Here is a 21069-nt window from a genome sequence, read left to right as displayed (position 1 = left end):
TTGGGATCTCCACAGAAGCAAATGAGTGTTGAAGAGCTGCAGTGAACGCGGGAATGGCACTAGGGGGCAAAGCCTTAACAACAGATAGTAGAACAGGATCAAGAGGGGAAGCTGATTTAAGTTGGCTCAAGGCTCTGGACACAGTCAAATCATCTGTAGATTTGAACTGAAAAAGGCCTGATTAAAGTGGGCTCCAATCTATGGCTGTTCAGGAGAGGTCTCTGCCCCCTGCGGCTAGAGGGAAAGATCCTAGGATCAAGAACTTGGTTGTGTTGGAAGAGAAAGGGAGATCTGCATATGAGAGCATCTTTCCATGATGAGAGGTAGGTGAAGGGAGTTTCCATATCTAGCTCATTGGTTTTGAGAAAAAGTAGTGAATTGGGTGCATTCATTGACACAAAGACCACATTATTATGTTCTCTTAATGTACATTTTGAATTTGTAGCAACTAACAGCAATGAGCAATGTGATGTACATTTAGCAAGGAGGTCAGAAACAATGGCAAACATGTATATATTAACTGCAAAAAAGAGGCGTTTGAAGATATTGGTTAATTGTTCCTCTTTTGCTGATCCTGAGATTATAGCAGTAATACATAAATGTCACTGTACTGCCAGTGTATACGGTTTTCTGCTGTAGGCATGTAAGGATTACTCAGGAGTTACTGGTTATAACGTAAAAAGTGTTATGAGCCCTCCTTGACAGTTGCTAAAATATTGCCTGTGACAGAGGGAGGTTGCTTAATCAGAAGGGCGGTTTAAAATGAGCTTTAAATTGACACTGATCATGTGGAATAGCATGGAGTGCTTCAGATATTAAAAGTTACTCACTGTAGTGACTAACGTACTCCTAGTCCATAGTCCACTTTCCTCCATACTCTATGGGCGTCCCTCCCTAGGGATGGAACCGGAAAATTCCTCCAGAAAAAGAGCATTTCCCCTTTAAAGTTCAGCCGTTCGTAGGCATAATTACGGGCGTGACCATGCCCTCATATCCCCGCCCTCCTGCACCTCGCATCAGTCTCATTCAACGTGCCATATGACTCATTTAGTCTGACCTACTTTTTATTGGGAGGAGGACAGAAGGTCGTATGGAGGAAAGGGGACTATGACTAGGAGTACGTTAGTCACTACAGTGAGTAACTTTTAATGACTCCTAAATCCTGTCACCTTTCTTCCATACTGTATGGGCGATTACAACTGATATAACCCTTAGGAAGGAGTGTGAGTATCTACTTTGAAAATAGGTTCTTGAGCACTACTTGTCCAAACTCAGCATCTGACCTGGCACTAAGAGCTAAGCAATAGTGCTTGCAGAAGGCCGAAGGGGAAGCCCATGTAACTGATGACATGCCACAGCACCTGACTCTGTAATGCGACCACCATGGCCTTAGCCCTCACAGCGTGGTCATGTATATTCACAGGGCATGGCCACTTCTGAAGTTTGTATGCCTATGAAAAAGCCTCCAACATCCACATGGCAATGGAAGCTTTCGATGATTGAGCCCCCGGCGAAGAACCGCCGACTGTGATCAGCTAGACCTCCAGCGTGTTAAACTGTTTTGTTATGTCTAGGTAGAACTTGAGAGCTCTCCTAACGGCCAAGCAATGTAATGCCCTCTCCGCTTCCGAATGAGAATGTGGGAAGAACGTTGGAAGCACAATCTCCTCATTGATATGAAAGGAAGAGATTACTTTCAGCAGGAATTTGGGACTTGTTGCATGACCACATTATCTTTGTGGAAGATCTTGTAAGGCCCTGACGTGACCTTTGCCTAAATTTCACTAATGCGTCTAGCTGATGTGAGGCCAACCAATAGCACCTTCTTGAGAGTTACCACTTGATATCTGTAGTAGCCACGGGCTCAAAATGCTTGTGAGCCAGTGCTGCCAGCACATTAAGGTCCCACACCGGATGAGGTTTTCTGACTGGAGGGTATAGCCTGGCTAGCCCCTGCAAATGTCTCTTCACCACAGGATTAGCCATGAAGAATGATTGGCCGTCTGTGTTCCTGCAGGTGGCAATTGCCGCCAAATACATGCAACACGTGTTCACCTGCACACCTGTGCTTGCTAAGTGGGCAGAAAAAGATAAGAGTTGATCGAGCGTGCAACAATGCTGGATCCACTCCCTTGTCACTGGTCACCGGTCCAGTGACAGAACCTGGCCCACTTGGTCTTGTACTGGAGCCTAGTGGACTCCTTTCTAGAATTCGGAATATCCAGATTGGCCTGGCACAGCCCATTTTGCTGCATCTTTAGTTGTTGAGGTACGAGGCTGAGAGGGCTAGCGACTTTGGCTGCGGGTGTAGTATAATAATTATAATTGGCTATTTATAACACGCTTAATACCCAGAGGTTTCTAAGCGCAAACCGGGGCTCGAACCTGTGTTGCATCGCAACGTCTTGATTCCAAGGCAAGCGCGTTGCCCCCGAGCTATGCTCCTGAAAATTAATTGAACTTCCATTTCCCTCTCTATGATAACTTTCACCATGAAGTGTATTCATAAAAATTATTATAATTACTTCCATTTCCCTCTCTGTGATAACTTGGGATCCCCCCTGCTGTGAGAGGTGTACTGGGACAATCGCCTTCAGGGGGATTGGGCCCTGACATGCCATCCTCACCAGGTCTGAGTACCAGAACCGGGCTGGCCAGTCTGGGACTACCAAAATCATGCGACAATGGGTTGCGTCTTGGAACCTCTGCAGTACTCTCTATATTAATGGAGTTGGAGGGAAAGCATAGCACCACAGGTTGTCCAAGGAGATTTGGAAGGCATCGCCTAGTGAGCGCCTGCCTCTGAACCTTGCGTTGTTCTCTTCGGCAAATAGATCCACCTCTGCATGGCCCCATCCCCTGAAAATGGAGTTGAGGAGCTGTGAGTTCACTTCTCACTTATAGTTGTTATTCCCGGAAGCCTGCTCAACCTGTCTGCCTCCATGTTGCTCTCTCCCGGGAGGTGGACAGCAGTCAGGAGAATGCCCTGCCAACTGCCAGATCTGAATAATCAGTCTACAAAGCACAGAAGACCTTGTCCCTCCCTGCTTGTTGAGGTAAAACATAGACTGGCATTGTCCTGTTTGCGATCTAAGAGAGAACCGCCCCTAGAGCCAATTGAAATGCTCTCAACTCCAGAACATGTTTATGTTCTGTCTGCTCCTGTGGGGACCACAGCCTGTGAATTGAAAAGCTGTCCAGAATGGCCTCCAGCCCTCCAGAGAGATGTCCATAGTGATAACCAGCGATGCCTTCTGCTGGCGGAACAATGCTCCCTTCATCAGGTTTTCCTGCTGCATCCGCCCCAAGAGATCTGTTTTGACCTCTACCATATTGTGATCTTGTCCGTCTGAGAACCTCTCTCTGGGTCCCAGTTCACTGCTACGTGCAGCTGCAATCTCTGCATCTTCAGTCTGGCATGTGGCACTCCCAGAATTCAGACCGCCATGAGACTCAACAGGTGCCAATACCACCATGCTGATGTCACTTGTCTGCGAAGGATATGGCTGGTTGCCCTGAGGATCATATTGACCCTTTCCTGCATGGGGAAAATCCCTTTTCTGACTGTATCTGTACCCATTACAATCTGAGGAACATCAAGGACTGCGTAGTAGAGAAGGTCCATAAGGCATTCCAAGGTGTGGCTAGCCCCTTCTTGAGTGCTGCCCCTGACCAGTCAGTCGTCCAAATATGGATAGACATGCCTCTATTGTGTTCATCTGCCTCGTGAACATGTGAGGGGCAGAGTTGAGACCAAATGGCAGCACTCGAAACTGGAAGTGCCGCCCTGTTGCTGTGAACCACAAGAATTGCCTGTGCGGGTGCCAAATAGGAACATGCAAATACACGTCATTGAGGTCTAGGGAGCAAATCCAATCTCCCTTGCAGAGAGCCTCCACGATCTGCACTTGCGTTATCATCTAGAATTTTTTGAGTGGAAGGTAAGTGTCGAGGAAAGATAGATCGAGTGCCACCCTCACGCCAGCCTGTTTTTTTTTTTGGAGGTGCCAAAATTCCTGGAACAGTAGCCAGAGCCCCTCAAATGCGGGGTACTTTCTCTATTGCCACTGTTTGCGAGCTGGTCTTTTTCTTGTTGAGCTCCTCGTCCAAGGAGGAGTGGAAGAGCTCAGCCCCTTCGAAAGGGAGGTGCAGAATCCTGTCCTGGACATCGGTATTAAATCTGGTGCATGTCCGTAGCCATGCAGATGTCCCTCCCTGCCGTGTCGATGTGTGCCACTGTGGACTCAAGGAAATCATGTGCCACCACCTTGGCCTGTGCCAGGCCTGCCTTGAACGCGGCCTGCCTCTGGGGAGGGAGGTCTGGCAGGAAGTCAGTTATCTTTTGGTTGGTGGCTGCTAATATTACATCAGTATTTGCCTCCTGGAGATATAGGCCAGAATTCTGGTAGAACCTTTTCCCATAGGTCTCCAATAGCCTGTCTTCTTTCCCCAGGAGGGCTGCCGCCAAAGACCCTGAGGCGCCGGAGATCTGAGACTCGGCGTACATGGGCACTGCTGCAAATACGGAGGAATGAGGCTGCGAGTTGGAGGAACGGAGGATAGCATCCCCTTCTACCTACCTGTACTTGGCATCCAGCCTCTTGTAGACCGGCTCTGCGGAATGGGGTTTCACCCCACCAATGCCACCATATCCTTCTGCAAAGGTATGTCAGATTTACTGTGTGTCCTAAGGGCTAGCACTTCCGCAACCACACCAGACTCTGGATGCTCTTGCTGTGGAGGGGGCACCCCCAGGAACTCAGCCAGCCCCTCCATTCTGTTGTGAAAGGCTTTCACAGACGCCGAAGCCTCAAGATCATCTTCCTTGTCTGCATCCTTGTCTACTTGGCCTGCCTACTTCCCCACTTGTGGAGTGCCCACCTGGGACCCTGATACTGGGGCCTGGGACGCAGATGCCATGGCCGAATTAGCTTTTGCCTGTGGGGCTGATCCACCATCTGGTGAGGGAATCACGCCCTGCTGCGGCAGAATACCTGCGGGAGCACCGCCCCCCTCTACAGGGGTGACGATAGGCTAAGCCTGTACCAGCTGGGGCTGTGAGGGCACCTCCGCAGGTGGCAGAGCCTGAGTTATCACTTCCTTGAAAAAGGACTTGAAGACCCCTGTCATCTGCTGGGACCTCATAAGCCCCATGAATCAGTCAAAGAACATGTCCTCATATGTGATGCTGATGGTTATGCTGGCGGTCCAGCCCCTGCTGATGTCCTGTGCTGGCCACACCACTCTCTGTGTACTGCAGCACGGTGGACATGATTGAGTACGAGGTGCACCACTGAACCTGTGCTGCCGAACATTCCACCCTAGGGGTGAAATCTGGCCTCTATGGAGCATCTGGTGGCACCATATCTCTTCTGCTGTGTCACTGGCTGTAGGACTCAGTTGCAGCCCGGGTATTGCACCATTTTGTCGCTCAATGCCATTTTGCACATGGAGGTTTCTTCAGGAGTGTGGCAGAAAGAAATGCCCAGCGCCGAGCCTGAACCCCCAAACCCCAAATGGCCCTCCAGCGGGAGCTCAGTAGTGAGCACAACCTTGGAAAGCCCCTCCGGTGGGCTTGGCGCCCTCAGACTTGCGTCTGGTAGTCAGTGTACATGCAGGCATCCACTCAGGCCTAGGCCCAATACTAGAGCAGTTATGTCCCTCGGGACGAGTCCCAGAGTCATAGCGTTTCTGCCCCTCAGCCCATGTCTTGGGAGGACCTGCAGGCCCCTCGATCCTAGAACCGATAGCACTGGGAGCCTTGAGGCTGATGTGTACTAGGGTCCTTAGAACCCCTCCCACTTGAAGGATTCCCCGGAAAGGAACCCCTCTAACGGGGTGCTTTAGTAAAGAGTTTAGCACTTAGCTTGGCTGACTTGCTTCTTCGTTGCACAGTGTCCTTCAGATAGTCTGGAGGGGAAGCTGTGAAGATCTCCGTCCACCAAGCCAACCGATTCTTCAAAGAGTGAGGCATAAGCGACTGACAATCTGCAGAGTCTTCGCACTGATGGCCCATGCCTAAGGACTGGAGGCAAATGAATGCAGGTCCGATGCGGGAAAACAACTCTTGCAGGAGGAAGACCTGCTAAAGCCTGACGGGGCAACATGCACTGTGGCAGGTGAGGCACCAGAGACTGGTAGAGATAGAAAAAACAAAATAGCTTGGGGAAAGCCCAAGAATTGTACAGCAAACTCGTGTGAGCTTGCACAGGAAGGTCTGATCCCATCAGCGCGGAAAAGGGGAATGAGACCAGGCGCTGGGCTGCTGGGCTAAGGGGCGTGGTCACACCCATCACCGCGCCTATGCGTGCCTGGAATTTAAAGGTGAAATGCTATTTTTATGGAGGAAAAGGGGTTCCGGTCCCGTTCCTAGGAAGGGACGCCCATACAGTATGGAGGAACGGGAACGGAACGTAGTAGTACTTATGTTTATGGTAACCCTCTTGTCTTTCATGGGGGCAGGTTGGGCTTCCAAGCCTACTTAAGTGGATCTCCCCATTATAATGTTACTATCAGCAGTAATTGGTAAATGCTGTCGCTAAAAATGTAACACTAACTGCAGAAAGGACAAATACTAACAGACTGAAAAATCCACTTCCTTTTGATCACTGCCAATGTACTGATTGTGGTAAGATTACTGATGATTTTAAATGCATTATCACCAGCAATTCCCAACAGAGAACAATATCACATCTCACAATGCTGGTAATTACCACCAGAAATAAGGTATGCTCTTTGTTGGACTGAAAATCCTCTTACAGTTGCAGTTTCTACAATGTAAATCATACCTTATGTTGTCATATAACACTACCGTAAGCAATTGTAAGTGGTGGTTTCCGAAGAAATTTCCCAACAAGGTACATGATTTTAATGGAGGCATTGTAACACAGATTTAATGCAGATTGTGGTAATAGCAGTGGAATGCTATATGGTGCTTTACCAATGTATTTATTTCTTCTGGAACAAGGCTCTTAGTCCCAATACTAACATCCTCCTTTCAGCCAACTGTGTGTTCCTTGAAAAATAGCATACTTTCTTTTTGCTTTTTTATTCTCTTTCAGTCTAAATGTGGCATAATTAGAAACACAGTAACTATCATCAGCGCCCTGGAAGAAGGCACAGCCAACCAGGAGCAATAGAACAATGGCTGCATTCGGAGGTGTAAGCCCTCATTTGTGCTCTTTGAGTCTCTCCTTCTCTGTCTTGCTCCTGGGCTCCTAGTGCCTGTTCATTCACCTACTTATCACCCTTTCTTTGCCCCAGCACTCTGCCCTTTCCCTGCCGAACCAGACTACCCACTGCCTTCCTCTGTATACCAGCCATGCACACTTCTCTCAAGCAATGCTGTGTGGAGCCCCAACTTTCATTTATATAGTGGTAATATATATATTTTTTAAACCCAAACCTGTAATCAGCATCCCAAACCTATGCCAGTGCTAATAGCGTTAAGCTCAGAGCCACGTGCTTATAAAGTTAAGTCCTGAGTCCTTGTGAAAGCTTGGGTTGGTGAGCCGTTACTCCCCAAGCTCACCCCCGAACATAGCGTGTAACATTAATACATACAATATCAATTACTATGTATGATCAATATACTAAAAGCAGTACCAAGTGTTGAAAACATTTTAGCTATCTGAGGAAACATGCAGTTTGTTACCCCATACTTACCTTAATATCCAAGTGAAGAATATTCTTTTCATGGAGATATCCGATCCCCTCCAAAACCTGCTGAATGTATAACTTCACCTAGGAATTATAAAAAGCAATCTTAAATTACCTATTAGATTTAATTTTCTCTATTTGTTCAAAATATTAAACCTAAAACAAACCCATTGAATACAATTTTAAATAGGAAGTTATGCATTCATGTAAACATTTATAGTGGACCTTCTTGGAACAGCCCGATGGCCTTTGGGATCCACTGGCACTTTTATGACTGGGTCAGAAGAAATCATACACTAGTGATGATTACAAATAAATGCTTACAATGAGTTTGTGTACAAAACTAGCATTTGGTTCATTCAGTCTCCCATAATTTGAAATTCATCTGATTTGGGATTTGGAAGGAATAATTCTGAGCTGCTATGGGTAATCTGTAATGAATAATTCTGAATCGGGATTTCTGGACATCTTTGAATGCGTAGAGTAAAGGTAATCATCCAAAGGTTACACAATCGGCCAGTGTGGGTTTTCATAATGAACATTTGCTCACCCCTCATTTCAGATGTCCTGTACCATGCCAACCCCATCAAGACAGGCATGTGAGAGACTCAACCCTTCAGTGTGACATTACTGCACAGTAGGGTCTGCAGCAAGTTGACAGCCAAGTGAATGGATTGTGAAAAAGTAAGAAGTCGTCCTGTATGTTTTGTCACTTTTTTCTCTCAGTCAGTCGGTAGGAACATTAATATATTGCTTTTGGGAAATCAACGTCTCTAATGGCTGGTCTTAAATCTGTGGGAACCCATACCTAGCACTTATCGGAACAGATGCTGCTTCAACATCGGCCTGCAACTACAAAAACCTTTAGTGTCATGAATATAAGTTGGTACTTTATTCCAAAGCCTAGGTCCCAAGACTGAAATTCCTAATGCCTCTGATCTGACAGTGAGTAAGAGGGATACATGGTCTGAGGTCCTCCATTTGCCAAACGTTTCATCCTGCGATATACCATTTGATGCAATTTTTTATTATTATTATTATTATTAGGGTATTTATGGAGCGCTGACCTATCTTCAGGAACAACAGAGCACTTTGCAATCATGGGGGGAAGCACATGGTGAGGGAAGCAGAGAAACAAGGGAGCAGAGAGCTGACATGGGAGGGGGTGGCTGGCAGTTTGGTACCAGGGGATATATAAGCAATCGGGAGAGAAAACAGTGTGGAGCAGATCACCTAGTCAATGGTGAAGGGGCTGAGGGGGGGTGGACCTAGGTGCTAGAGAGGAGCTAGTCATTGAAGAGGAGGGTCTTAAGCACCTCCCAAAATTATGGAAGTGAGGGGGCGAGTCTGATGTTGACGGGGAGGGGGTTCCAGAGTGTTGGCCTTAAGGCAGGCAGGAGCAGACCCACAGATGCATATGAAGATGATGCAGAGAATGTGCATCATCATAAGCTGCATTCTCTACTCTACTGGAATACCAGCAAGATCCTACGAGCAGCTTCGACATAATCACTTTTCTTACGAACAGAAAACAATACGTTTTAAGCCACATAAAGCCTGCTAATCAGTTTTATATTGAACTACCCAATTATAATATTCTAGGTGACTAGTCACTTAGGCTCCTACTACAACTGCATGGCGTCCATTGGCATGAAGGAACTAATACCATACAGCCACCTGATATTAAAATAGCATCCCTTTTGAATGGCATGGACTTTTATCAACTACAATGTATAAGCATTTAACCTGTGATAACCATTTGACACACATTCCAATAAACAGGGAGATTGAGTGTGAGGAGAGATTCATTCTTAATTAATGTGAGCAGAACCTTCTCCATCTTCCTCGTGCTAAGATGGAGCCAGCTAGAGTCTGATCAGGCTGAGATGTCATCCAGTCTTTGTGACTGCATAGTCAGATTTCAGTTTAGCTGTAACTTCTATATGGTGTCATCATTAAAAGGCATGCATTAACTTAAACCACAACCCAAGGAAGTTCCTTTGGAACTGGGGAATCTTTGTGAAATTTGTCACAGATCTTTATAACATCAGTGTTCCTATTTTGATCTTTTACAAAAAATGAGCATGTTGAGTTTTTAAAACTACTAAAACAGCTTTTAATGAACATAAACAAAAAAAGTGTGTTTTCCAAGAGGAAGGAAACAATCCAATGCATTTCGGATCAGGGATCTTTCATCATGGAATTATCTTGGTCAATGGTGCACTACAGTGTACTGAATATGTACGACACCGACTCCACTCATGAGACTTTTCGAAGAGTGAATGTTCCAATGTCAAATAGTAATGTACTGTTTTGTTACATTCTTAAAGTGAATTTTAACCAAATTCTGCACACCAAATTCAGAAATGACAAAGTAAAATTTAAAATATTGTCACACGGCGCTGTGAGGAGTCAAAAATGAGTGACGGATACAAGATTTTTGTATTTTGAAGTGAATTATTTTTTATTAAACAAAAGTGGTTTGGAAAAAAATGCCTCTCTAGCCCTATTCTAATGGGAAACTTCTATACCTAAAAACTAAAACTAAGGGTCTGTCTATGTCAGGATTCCAGTAAATGAAAAGTTGTCTTTGTATCCAAAAGAACCTATCCTGACCCTCAGACTTATAAACAAACAACAAAAGGTGCAAGATAATGTATTTAAACAAAAGTATCAGAATTACTCAAATGAAAATGTTTTCCAAGGTAAAGACCCCTGGATCCAGAAGGTGGTTACCTTCCCCTGGATTCCTAAACAGGATGGCAAAACGTTTATTTAGCTAACAGTTCCTTGGTGTTTTTAATGAACTCACAACGTTCTTATTTAACTAAAAAGTTCTGTTCAAGCAAAAGGTTCTGTAATAGTCTTTTTGTAAAAGTTCTTGTATCTTGGAAGATTACCTGGTATATTCCCCTGCCAGGAATCTTTGTACAATGTTCAGCTGCCTGGTATACTCGCCTGCCAGGTTTTCTCTTTAGGATTCTCAGATTGTCTGGTGTATTCTTCTGCCAGAAATCCTTGTACAACTTCAATTGCCTGCCAAAACCTCTTGTTTCACAGTTCCTTGATATGCCACAATAGAATATAACATGTGGTGCTTGGTATATCTATTTGCATTAATACTTTGTTCAAATATACTTGCTCAATCTTCTTACCCACATTGGCATTTCATGCATCCATATTTGCCTAGGTTTTGCTTTTATACTTTGTCTTGTCTGCATTCAAACAATCTTCTTAGTGAATCTTGCCTTTAAACTGTGCCTTGACTGCATTCAAACAAATGTTGTCTTTGCCAATTTTCGGCATCAAACATTCTTCCTATTGGGTGTTGAATCTGTACTTTGCCTTCACTGCATTTAAACAAACTTTTCTTTTGAATATTGTCTGCGTTAGCACTCTTGTACCATTCAATCTCTTTGGTGCAGTTGTCGGAACGCCCCAGGGTCTTCAGTTGCTTTGGTGGGACTCACCAGTCTTTCCCAGCGTCTCCGACACTGCTCGCGCCTCTGTGTTATGGCTTCATCCTCTGCCTTCCAGTTCAGGGTGTGTGGACACTTCTGCGGTATCCAGGGCGGTTCTGCGGTCACATGTCAGCTTTCCCTCACAGCCCGAAGTGAAGATTGATGTCACATCGTGCGGCTTGTCCTCCAAGAGCTTCTGCACTGCTCCCAGCTTCTATACGGCCTTCCTCACTTGCACGCGTCATCTCTCTCCCTTCTCCAGTACCCTTCCCTGCTTCGCCAGCTCCTGTTGAGCCTTTGTGTGGATAACAACATATCTTCTTGCACAGCTTGCTGTACTTCCCTCCTTCTCAAAGAGGCTGCCATGTTTAAATGTTCCGCTCTTTACAGGTTTGGAAAAACAACTAGTCTGCATCTCGCATTTCGAGTTCTTGCCATCGTGCACAAACTCCCTTCTCCTCTCCCGCTTCCCAGTACCTGAGGTTTTATGTGAATTGAAGTGCATAACTTTCTTTGGGCTTTTAACTCCTAGATGATTTCTCTCCCGGACTTCACAAAAAGATGAATCAAGATCAAAAGATGTTATGTGTGAGCTGTGGGTGTTTGGGTGAAATGTGGGCACCTGACTAACATGGCAATAGGCCATTAAGAACCTGGGTATCAGAGGGTCTTCTTCAAGGAGAATGGGGGAACTCTGAGGCTCCTCCAATGAAGTCATGACATCTCCCGGTAGCTGTCTCCTCCCATATAGTCCTCCCTCATATTTACCACCCCCAGGATCAGTTAACAGCTGCCATTCCCTGGCCACATGGTAGGAGGTCACCGCCAAGGAATCCATGATGACTCCACTGGATTCATCACATACCCTTCCCCTACTGTTGGTGGTTTTCTCAGCATCTACTGGAAAACGTGAAAGGAAGACCACATTACCCTGTTCCTTTCCTTTCCTTTCCTTTCCTTTCCTTTCCTTTCCTTCCCTTCCCTTCCCTTCCCTTCCCTTCCCTTCCCTTCCCTTCCCTCTCCTTTCCTTTCCGCTCCTATCCTTTCCTTTCCTTTCCTGTGCTCAACGGAAAAACAATAGGGCTGTAAATCTAAGAACCAGTGGATGACTCTTGCATTAGTGTCTTTGCAGAGGCTCATCATTTTCAATGAGCTATGGTCTGTGACAAGTCTGAATTTCCTACCTGTTATATAGTATTTGAAATAGGTTATAGCCCCACTTAATGGCCAAGGCTTCCAGTTCAAGAGCCACATAATTGTTTTCTCTTATGAATAACTTCCTGCTTATATAGAGGATGTTCTATACCATCATGATCTTGTAAAAGAACTGCCCCTAGACTAATATGTGAAGCGTCTCTTTGTAGGGTGAATTCCCGGTTGAAATCTGCCACTTTCAACACTGGCTCGCTACACAAAATGTGCTTGAGTTTGTCAAAACACAATTGCTCTTCATGATGCCATTTCACTTTCTGGGGCTCAGCATTTTTGAGTTTATCCGTAAGAGAGGTTGTTATAGATGTGAAATTAGGGATAAACCATCTATAATAACCTACTAAACCCAAAAAGCCTCTCAAATCTTTCTTTGTTTTTGGAGTGGATGTTTCCTTAACCGGTCTGACCTTTTCTGTCTGGGGCTGAACCAGCCCATTTCCTAAAAAAAAAACAAGATATTTTACTGCTGAGCTAGCTAAATGGCATTTACTTGGGTTTGCCGTAAGCCTTGCTTTTCTTAGGGTTCTGGTTACCAAATACAAGTGGTAAACATACCCTCTCCAAGACTTACTGTGGATGATGAGATCATTGATGTATGCTTAACAAAATGAGGCATAGGGCCGGAGAATTTGATCCATTAACCTTTGAAAGGTAGCCGGGGCCCCATGCAAGCCAAAAGGCAAAACTTTGAATTGAGAAAGACCTAATGGAGTAGAAAAGGCTGTTTTTGGTTTCTCTGCTGGATTAACAGGAATTTGCCAGTACCACTTTATCAGAACAATCGTGGAGAGGTAAACGGCAGACACCAATCGATCAATAAGATCATTTGTTCTGGTCACGGGGTAACTATCAAATTGGGAGACAGCGTTTACCTTCCTGAAATTAATAAAGAACCTCCAAGATTGATCTGGCTTAGTGACTAACACAATCAGGGAGAACCAGGGGCTTTGAGAGGGCTCGATAATATCATCCCTTAACATATTTTCCAATTCTTCTTGAATAATGTTCTTTCTACTTTCAGGTACCCAATATGGTTTCAGATGCACCACCTTTTCTGGAGGGGTACGGATGTAATGATATATTGTATTGTATTGTAATCATCATTTATATGGTGCCCTTTCCCAAATTCTATAGCATCAATGCGCTTGGTGATTGGAACGCCCTCGGGACCGAAGTTCATGTATGGAAGATTCTAAGAGTTAACTTTAAGATGTGTGTCAGGTTCGGACTTATGAGGGCTGGATAGGCTACAGTAAGCAGCCCTGCGGTCAGGCACGTGGGTGGGTGATGTAAGTGGATTAGGATAGAGTGCTAGTGCAGGTGACACAGTGTATGCCCAGCTAGACCAACTTTATTTCTAGATTGTCGCTGCATACTACTGGAAGAGGGGTTGGGGCACATCAGGGGTTTCAGTGTGGACGGCTATGCAAGCTGATAGATCGGATTTATATAGCCATAGCTGCATTTTATAGTGCATGGATGGGGGAGCAGAGCCTGCAGCATGTGTCCACAGACGTGGTCTGAGTTATACATACCTTAAACCATCTTCGATGTCACTTTTTCATAGGTCCAAATCGATTGGCTGGTCTCGCTAGCTGTGTGCTCCTTACACTTGAGAGCCTGAACAGTGCGGGGAGAAGCCAAAGTCTGAGGGGCCCCAGCGGCAGGAGAACCATCCAGACCATGGACACTAAAGCAGCGGGGAATAGCCTACATTTGAGAGCCAACAATACACGGTAGAACACCTGGCACTGGGACACCTGAGCAGTGGGAGAAAATGCCTACATTTGAGAGACAACAGTGCCCACATAAATGCCTAAGTTTGAGACTCAACTGTACATGGTGGAACACCCAGAATTGGGATACCAAAGTAGTGGGAGAAATTGCCTACATTTGAAAGACAATACTACATGGTCGAACACCTGAGATTGGGATACCTGAGCAGTGGGAGAAAACGCCTACATTTGAGAGACAACAGTACCGGCAGAAACATCTAAGTTTGAGACTCAATATTACATACCGGAACACCTATCATTGGGATACCTGAGCAGTGGGAGAAAACACCAAAATTTGAGAGGCAAAAGTACCTGCAGAGACGCCCAAGTGTGAGACTTAACGTACATGGTGAAGCACCCAACAATGGGATACCTTATCAATGGGAGAAAACGGCTACATTTGAGAGTCCATAGAACATGGTGGAACACCTGACAAGGGGATACCTGAGCAGTGGGAGAAAACGCCTACATTTGAGAGACAACAGTACCTGCAGAAACGCCTTAATTATGGAATCAACCGTACAATGGCTGAAACAACCTCATTTGAGATATATGATCTGGAACTGATTACTAGCTAACAAGGGTGTGCTGTGGTAAGTAGGGTAATAAGAGTGGCAGAGCTTTGCTGGAATACAGTAATTGCTGTACTGCAGACCCAAACCACACTTACCTTATCAGTTGCTGGAGCTGCTTCTTCAGGAGCTGCCCTTTGCCTTGGGGCCCTTCGCCGACAGGGCTGCACGGACAGGGACTGCATGGACAGGGACTGCCCTGGGAGAATGTCTTATAAGGAGACTAGCAGGTCAATCATGGGGAGGTGGGAGGGCTAGGAAAAGGGGAGGGTGGAGAAGCAAGGAAGCAGCTTGGCGGGGAAACAGGTGGGTGCACAATGGTGTCAAAATGCACACAGTAAATGCAGAATGGACAAAAATAAGCATTTCACGAGGGAGATGGGCCAAGATTTAAAAGAGGCAAACTTACCCCCCCCCCCCGCACCTCAAGCCAAAGGCAGTGCGGGAAGACACTGAAGGGCCTGGACCTTTGCTCACATTCAGCCTGCAGTAGCAGGCCAATCACAGGGAGGTGGGAGGGCGGGCTAGGAGGAGGGGAGGGTGGAGCAACAAGGAAACAGCTGGGTGGGGGAATCAGGTGAGCGTACAATGGTGCAGAAATGCACACAAAAAATGCAGAAAGGACAAAAATAAGAATTTCAAGAGGGAGATGGGCCACGATTTAAAAGTGGCAAATGCGGAACATCCCATGGAGGATTGAGGTGTTTTCCTAATGGCGAAAAGGGCCCATGGGGTCATAACATCCCAATTCTTTCAATCAAACTCAAACTGTTTCTTTAAGATATGTTTAGGTTATTGTTAAATCGCTCAACTAACCTATCAGTTTGAGGGTGGTATGTAGCGCACAACGTTTTAATCTGAAGAATTTCCTTTACCTCAGACATGGTTTACTCATATAGGTAGAACCTTGATCTGTTAAGATCTCATTTGGAAACCCAACTCTCAAACAAACTGAACTAAATGCTTTAGAATCTGTTGTGTCGTGTTGTTCCGTAAAGGAAAGGCTTCAGGGTAACGGGTTGCATAGTCCAATATCACCAATATGTAGCAGTTTCCCAACTTTGATGGTTCTAAGGGTCCAACTATATCCAAGTAATAACAATGTTAATAACAAAATAAAGATGTAACAATGTTCTTTACATCTGTGTATATTCCTGGCCAATAGAACTGGCTTAGGATCTGGGCCTGGGCTTTGGCTGTCACTAGATGTCCACCTGTCAGATGGAATTGGGCAATTTGCAGCACACTTTTCGTATGGCTTTTGGGTACCACAACTTGTGAGCTTGGGATACCATCTGGTCCAATATCCCCCCGATACAGCAGCCCAGTCTTCAAGAAAAAAAATGGTCCACCCTTCTTTCTTCCCTCTTCCTCCCTCGGGTAATACCTGAAGAAAAGGCTCGGAAAGTAAGGTATCATCCCTTTGGGCAAAGGCTAAATCGGGGATAACTTCAGGTTCCCCTCTGCCACAAGAGGTGGAGTTACCTCAGATATTCCCTGAGGCTCTATAGCTGCCTCCCCCAAATCCTTAGTTCCTCTTTCGGTTTCATTAGAAGGCTTACATTCTTGGGAATTAGGGAACAGAGCCTCCTCCAAAATCCCTTGGGAACCGATCATCTGGGGGGGGACTTTAACTGTGTTCTTGACCCCAAGATAGATAGGTCCGACAGTAAAGTAGACAGGCCCACCCCAGCGGCCAGGGCTCTATGGGTACTATTAGACGACTATGGACTAGAAGATGTCTGGAGATTGAAACACCCCACGGCCTTGCAGTACTCTCATTATTCGGCCCCTCAACAGTTGCACACGAGACTAGATTACTTCTTTGCTACGCCAGAAGTGGCGATAACAACTACACAGGTTGAATACAGAGCGAGGGTCCTGTCGGACCATTCGCCCTTGGTGATGGCCTGCAATATGGCCGCCCCAGAGGGCGGATTCCAACATGGCGCCTTCGGGCGGAGGCGCTCAGAGACCCGGTATCTAGAGAAGATATTAGAGAGACGATTACAAGGTATTTTGAGGAGAACACGGGCAGTGTGGATTCGGCTGGTACACTTTGGGAGGCCTTCAAGGTGGTAGTGAGGGGCGACGCTATCTCTAAATCAAAGGGCCTTCAGGGGGGGGGTTTTAGCCGAGCTGGAGAAAGTGGAGAAAGAATTGGAACGTGAATGTACCAGAGGGGGAGGGGACACAGACCTAGTACTCGAATTACAACAACGATGCTCAGAGCTGTGGGAGCGGCTTTGTGACCTCAATTACAGGAAATACGTGGAGAGGCAACATGCAGGAGGTGACAAAACTGGTCGCCTACTGGCATGGCTTTATAAGAGGGAAACCCCCAGGGCCCCGGTCATGATGATAGAAAGGGAAGACGGAGAGGAGGCTCACACTCAGGAAGAGGTTAACGCTGTTTTCTTAGATTATTATAAAGCGCTGTATGAGGACAAAGGGGAAGACAATCTGGATAAAATCAGGGACACACTGGAAGATATAGAACTGCCCAGGATTAGTGCTGCCTACTTGCAAGACCCCGGGCACTGATGGACTCCCGAGTGAGTTCTACAAAACGTATAGCGCAGAGATACTCCCCCCTATGCTGGAGATGTATAACGAATCATTCGAGGGAGGCCGATTGCCAGACACGCTCAGAGAAGCGCTGATCGTACCACTACCCAAGCCTAACAAGCCGAGACAACACTGTGGATCGTACAGACCGCTGTCGATGTTGAACCAAGACAGTAAGATCCTGACAGCGGTCTTGGCGGATAGGCTGCGCAAGGTCATCGGCAGACTGGTACACTCGGATCAGACAGGTTATGTCCCTGGCAGGAATATAACTCATAATCACAGGCGGCTCCACCGAGTGATAGAAGAAGGGAACAGAAGAGATGAGGAAATGGCAGTGATCTCCCTAGACGCAGTTAAGGCGTTTGATTCGGTGAGGTGGCCGTGGCTGTTTGCGGTCCTGAGGGAATATGGGTTTGGGCCAGGCTATATCAGATGGGCGAGACTACTGTATAGCCAGCCAACGGCTAGGGTGCGTACGGGATCAGTGATATCCGATAAGTGGCACCTAAGTAGGGGTACTAGGCAGGGATGTCCTTGGTCCCCGATGTTATACATATTGGCCTTGGAACCCTTAGCGGTATATCTTAGACAGCAGTATGACCTGGTGGGCATCGCGGTGGGAGGAAAGAGCCATTTGATATCCTTATATGCCGATGACTTGCTGCTGTACCTAAAGTATCCGGAAGAGAACCTCCAGTATGTGCTGGAGGTCATGCAGAAGTATGCCGAATTGTCCGGCATAGCGGTTAATCCTGGCAAGTCGAGCATGTTCCCCCTAGGGTACTATTCGAAGGTCCCCACGGAATGCTTACCGGTATTGCCCGTGCCTTGGGCAGCCGAGTCCTTCCGATACCTCGGAATAGACATATATCACACTGTGGGAAACGAACATCTGCATAACACCGAGGTTGCTGTGGATAAAATCCGTGCGTCTATGCGATTTTGGGAAAAGCTGCCGCTAGCGATGATAGGGCGAGGGGCGTTGCTTAAAATGGTTGTCTTGCCTAGACTGCTGCATTTCTTCAACAACATACCATACTTAATAGCTAGGAAGTTCTTTACCAAACTCGACAGTATGTGCAGGGACTTCCTATGGCACGGCACTCGCAACCGAGTGGCGCTGTGGAAGCTACAAAACTTCTACGATAAAGGAGGGATTAAATTACCACATTTTGAGGCCTATTATGTAGCGAGCCAATTGCAATATGTTACACAGTGGCTCTCTGATGAGGAATCTCCCGAGTCCAGGTTGGTTGGGACAGATTGCACCCCGTTCTATTTGAAGGAGATCATCTGGGTCCCTAGACAAGACTTAAATCTTCGCCCTGGTATGCTGTTACTTGGGTGGAAAATGTGGCGTAGAGCATGCCGGCTACTGGAAAGCCCGGATCCGTGTTCGCCGCAGGTGCCACTGGTTGCCTTGACTGCGGGGGATGGTCAACTTAGAAAAACGATCAGAATGTACTGGGAACCGGTTGGGTTGGCCACGTTAGGAGATATATGGCAAGATGGGGCCATCAAGGATTTTGCAGACTTAGAAGAAGAAGCTGAGTTACATGGGGGCCAATAGGTTACATACCTCAGGTTGGTACGGATTATCCGAAAATCTTGGCCTGAGACGGTGTTAGCGGAGGATCCGGACGCCCTGATTGATACAATATATGACATATCAGAGGGCGGACACGAGATCTCCAGATTGTATGAGGTGGTGATGTCCCGAGTGGGAAAGGACTTGATAGACTTGAGACTAGAATGGGAAATGGAGGTGGGGGTTCAGATGACTGATGGGATGTGGGAACGGGCTCTGGGATATCATAAAAAAGTGTCCAGAAATGCTAGATTACAGCAAATCCAACTATATATCACACACAGAGCGTATATGACCCCCAAGAGAATAGCTAAGTTTGCGAACTCGGGCAGGCAGGCATGCCCGAAATGTAACGAGGAGGACGCGGACATGACGCATATGTTCTGGTCCTGCCCAGTAATCGAAGTCTTCTGGAGAGAAGTGTCACAGAAGTTGGCTGACAAAGGGGTCCCGATAAGCATTGACACGACCTGGGCTTGCCTTCTAGGGGGGTTCCCCAGACCGAAGAACACCAAACATCTGGGGAAACTGAGAGACCTAGCGTATATACTCGCTAAGAGGAGGATAGCTATGAACTGGAAGCAATGCTACAAACCTAGGATAGAGATGTGGTGGAGGGATCTCCAAAAATGGGCGGAAGCCGAAACCATGGTCTGGCAAGAGGCATGCAGTAAATGCGGGGAGGAGGATGTGGGCAACCTAGTAGCCTGGAGGTCATTAGTCACTGGTCTGTTTGGGGTACGAGGAGAACCTACTGCCTCGGAGGAGGAAGTCACCCGGCCACACCAGGTCGATACGGAACTACCCTGTGGATGAGCTCTTGAAGGGGAGGGGGGGGAGTGTAGTGTTGTGTTTTGTTAAGTGTTTATTGTCTTATTGTAAATAATGTCACAAGTTTGTTTATATTGTTTTCACTTAAAACAAAATAAAAATATATTTAAAAAAAAAAAAAGGATCTGCCTGTGTGAGGATGTCAGTAACTGAAAATCCGTCCTTGTGTCCAAAACAACCTATCCTGACTCTCACACTTATAAACAAACCAGAAAAGGTGCAAGGTAATGTCTTTAACTTGATGTTAGAAAAAGTGTAAAAACCCAAAAGTATCAGAATTACTCAAATTAAAATGTTTTCCAAGGTAAAGACCCCGGTATCCAGAAGGGGCTCCGTTCCCCTGGATTATTAAATAGGAAGGCAAAAATGTCTCTTTAACTAACAGTTCCTTGGTGTCTTTAATGGACTCACAAAGTTCTTGTTTAACTAAAAAAGTTCTGTTCAAGCAGAAGACTCTGTAATAGTCTTTTTGTAAACGTTCTTGTATCTTGGTATACTCCCTTAGCAGGAATCTTTGCACAATTTTCAACTGCCTGGTATACTCGCCTGCCAGGACCTTTCTTTAGGATTCCTGGATTGCCTGGTATACTCTCCTGCCAGGAATCTTTGTACAACTTCAATTGCCTGGTATACCCGCCTGCCAAGACCTCTTATATGTTTTACAGTTTCCTGATATGCCACAATAGTATATACAATGTGGTGCCTGGGGTTTTGCTTTTATTCTTTGTCTTGTCTGCATTGAAACATTCTTCTCAGTGAATCTTGCCTTTAAACTTTGCCTTGGCTGCATTCAAACAAACTTTACCTTTATGTATTTTCTGCATCAAACATTCTTATTATTGGGTATTGAATCTGTACTTTGCCTTCACTGCAATTAAACAAACTTTGCTTTTGGATATTTTCTGCATTAGCACTCTTATTCCATTAAATCACTCTTTATTGTGGTTGAGGGAATGACCCGTGGTCCCCAGTTGCTTTGGGTGGACACACCAGTCTTTCCCAGCTTCTCTGACGTTGCTCTCGCCTCTACATTATGGCTTCTTCCTCTGCCTTCCAGTTCGGAGTGTGCGGATGCCTCCCTGGTATCCAGCACGGCTCCCCGGTCACCTGCCAATGTTCCCTCGTGGGCCAGAGTGAAGACTGCTGTCCTGTCATGCCGTCCGGCCACCAAGAGCTTCTGCACTGCTCCCGACTTCTCCATGGCCCTGGCTTCTCCACTGCCCTCCTCGCTCACACGCAGCATCTCTCTCCCTTAGTACTTCATTCAGAAGCCTTTGCGTGAATAACAACGCCTCTTCCTGCATGGCTTGCTGTACTTCCCTTCTTCTTAATGCGGCTGCCACTTTTGAATGTCCCGCTCATTACAGCTTTGGAAAACAACTAGTCTGCATGTTACATTT

The 21069-nt window shown here is 46.3% G+C and overlaps 1 protein-coding gene across 11 annotated transcripts in view; it reads right to left on the bottom strand.

Annotated features, from left to right (window-relative positions):
• The window catches only part of OBSCN (obscurin, cytoskeletal calmodulin and titin-interacting RhoGEF), a 3169051-nt gene that overhangs the window by 630858 nt on the left and 2517124 nt on the right, over window positions 1-21069 (bottom strand). For all 11 annotated transcript variants that reach the window (XM_069647058.1, XM_069647065.1, XM_069647061.1 and 8 more), the window contains one exon: window positions 7666-7743. In XM_069647058.1, the coding sequence (XP_069503159.1) occupies window positions 7666-7743 (78 nt within the window). The remainder of the gene's footprint in view (window positions 1-7665; window positions 7744-21069) is intronic.

Source organism: Ambystoma mexicanum, chromosome 2q (assembly GCF_040938575.1).
Source record: "Ambystoma mexicanum isolate Mex_15411 chromosome 2q, UKY_AmexF1_1, whole genome shotgun sequence".
In the NCBI taxonomy this organism is placed as follows: Eukaryota; Metazoa; Chordata; class Amphibia; order Caudata; family Ambystomatidae; genus Ambystoma; species Ambystoma mexicanum.
This window is presented reverse-complemented; position numbering and strand designations above follow the sequence as displayed.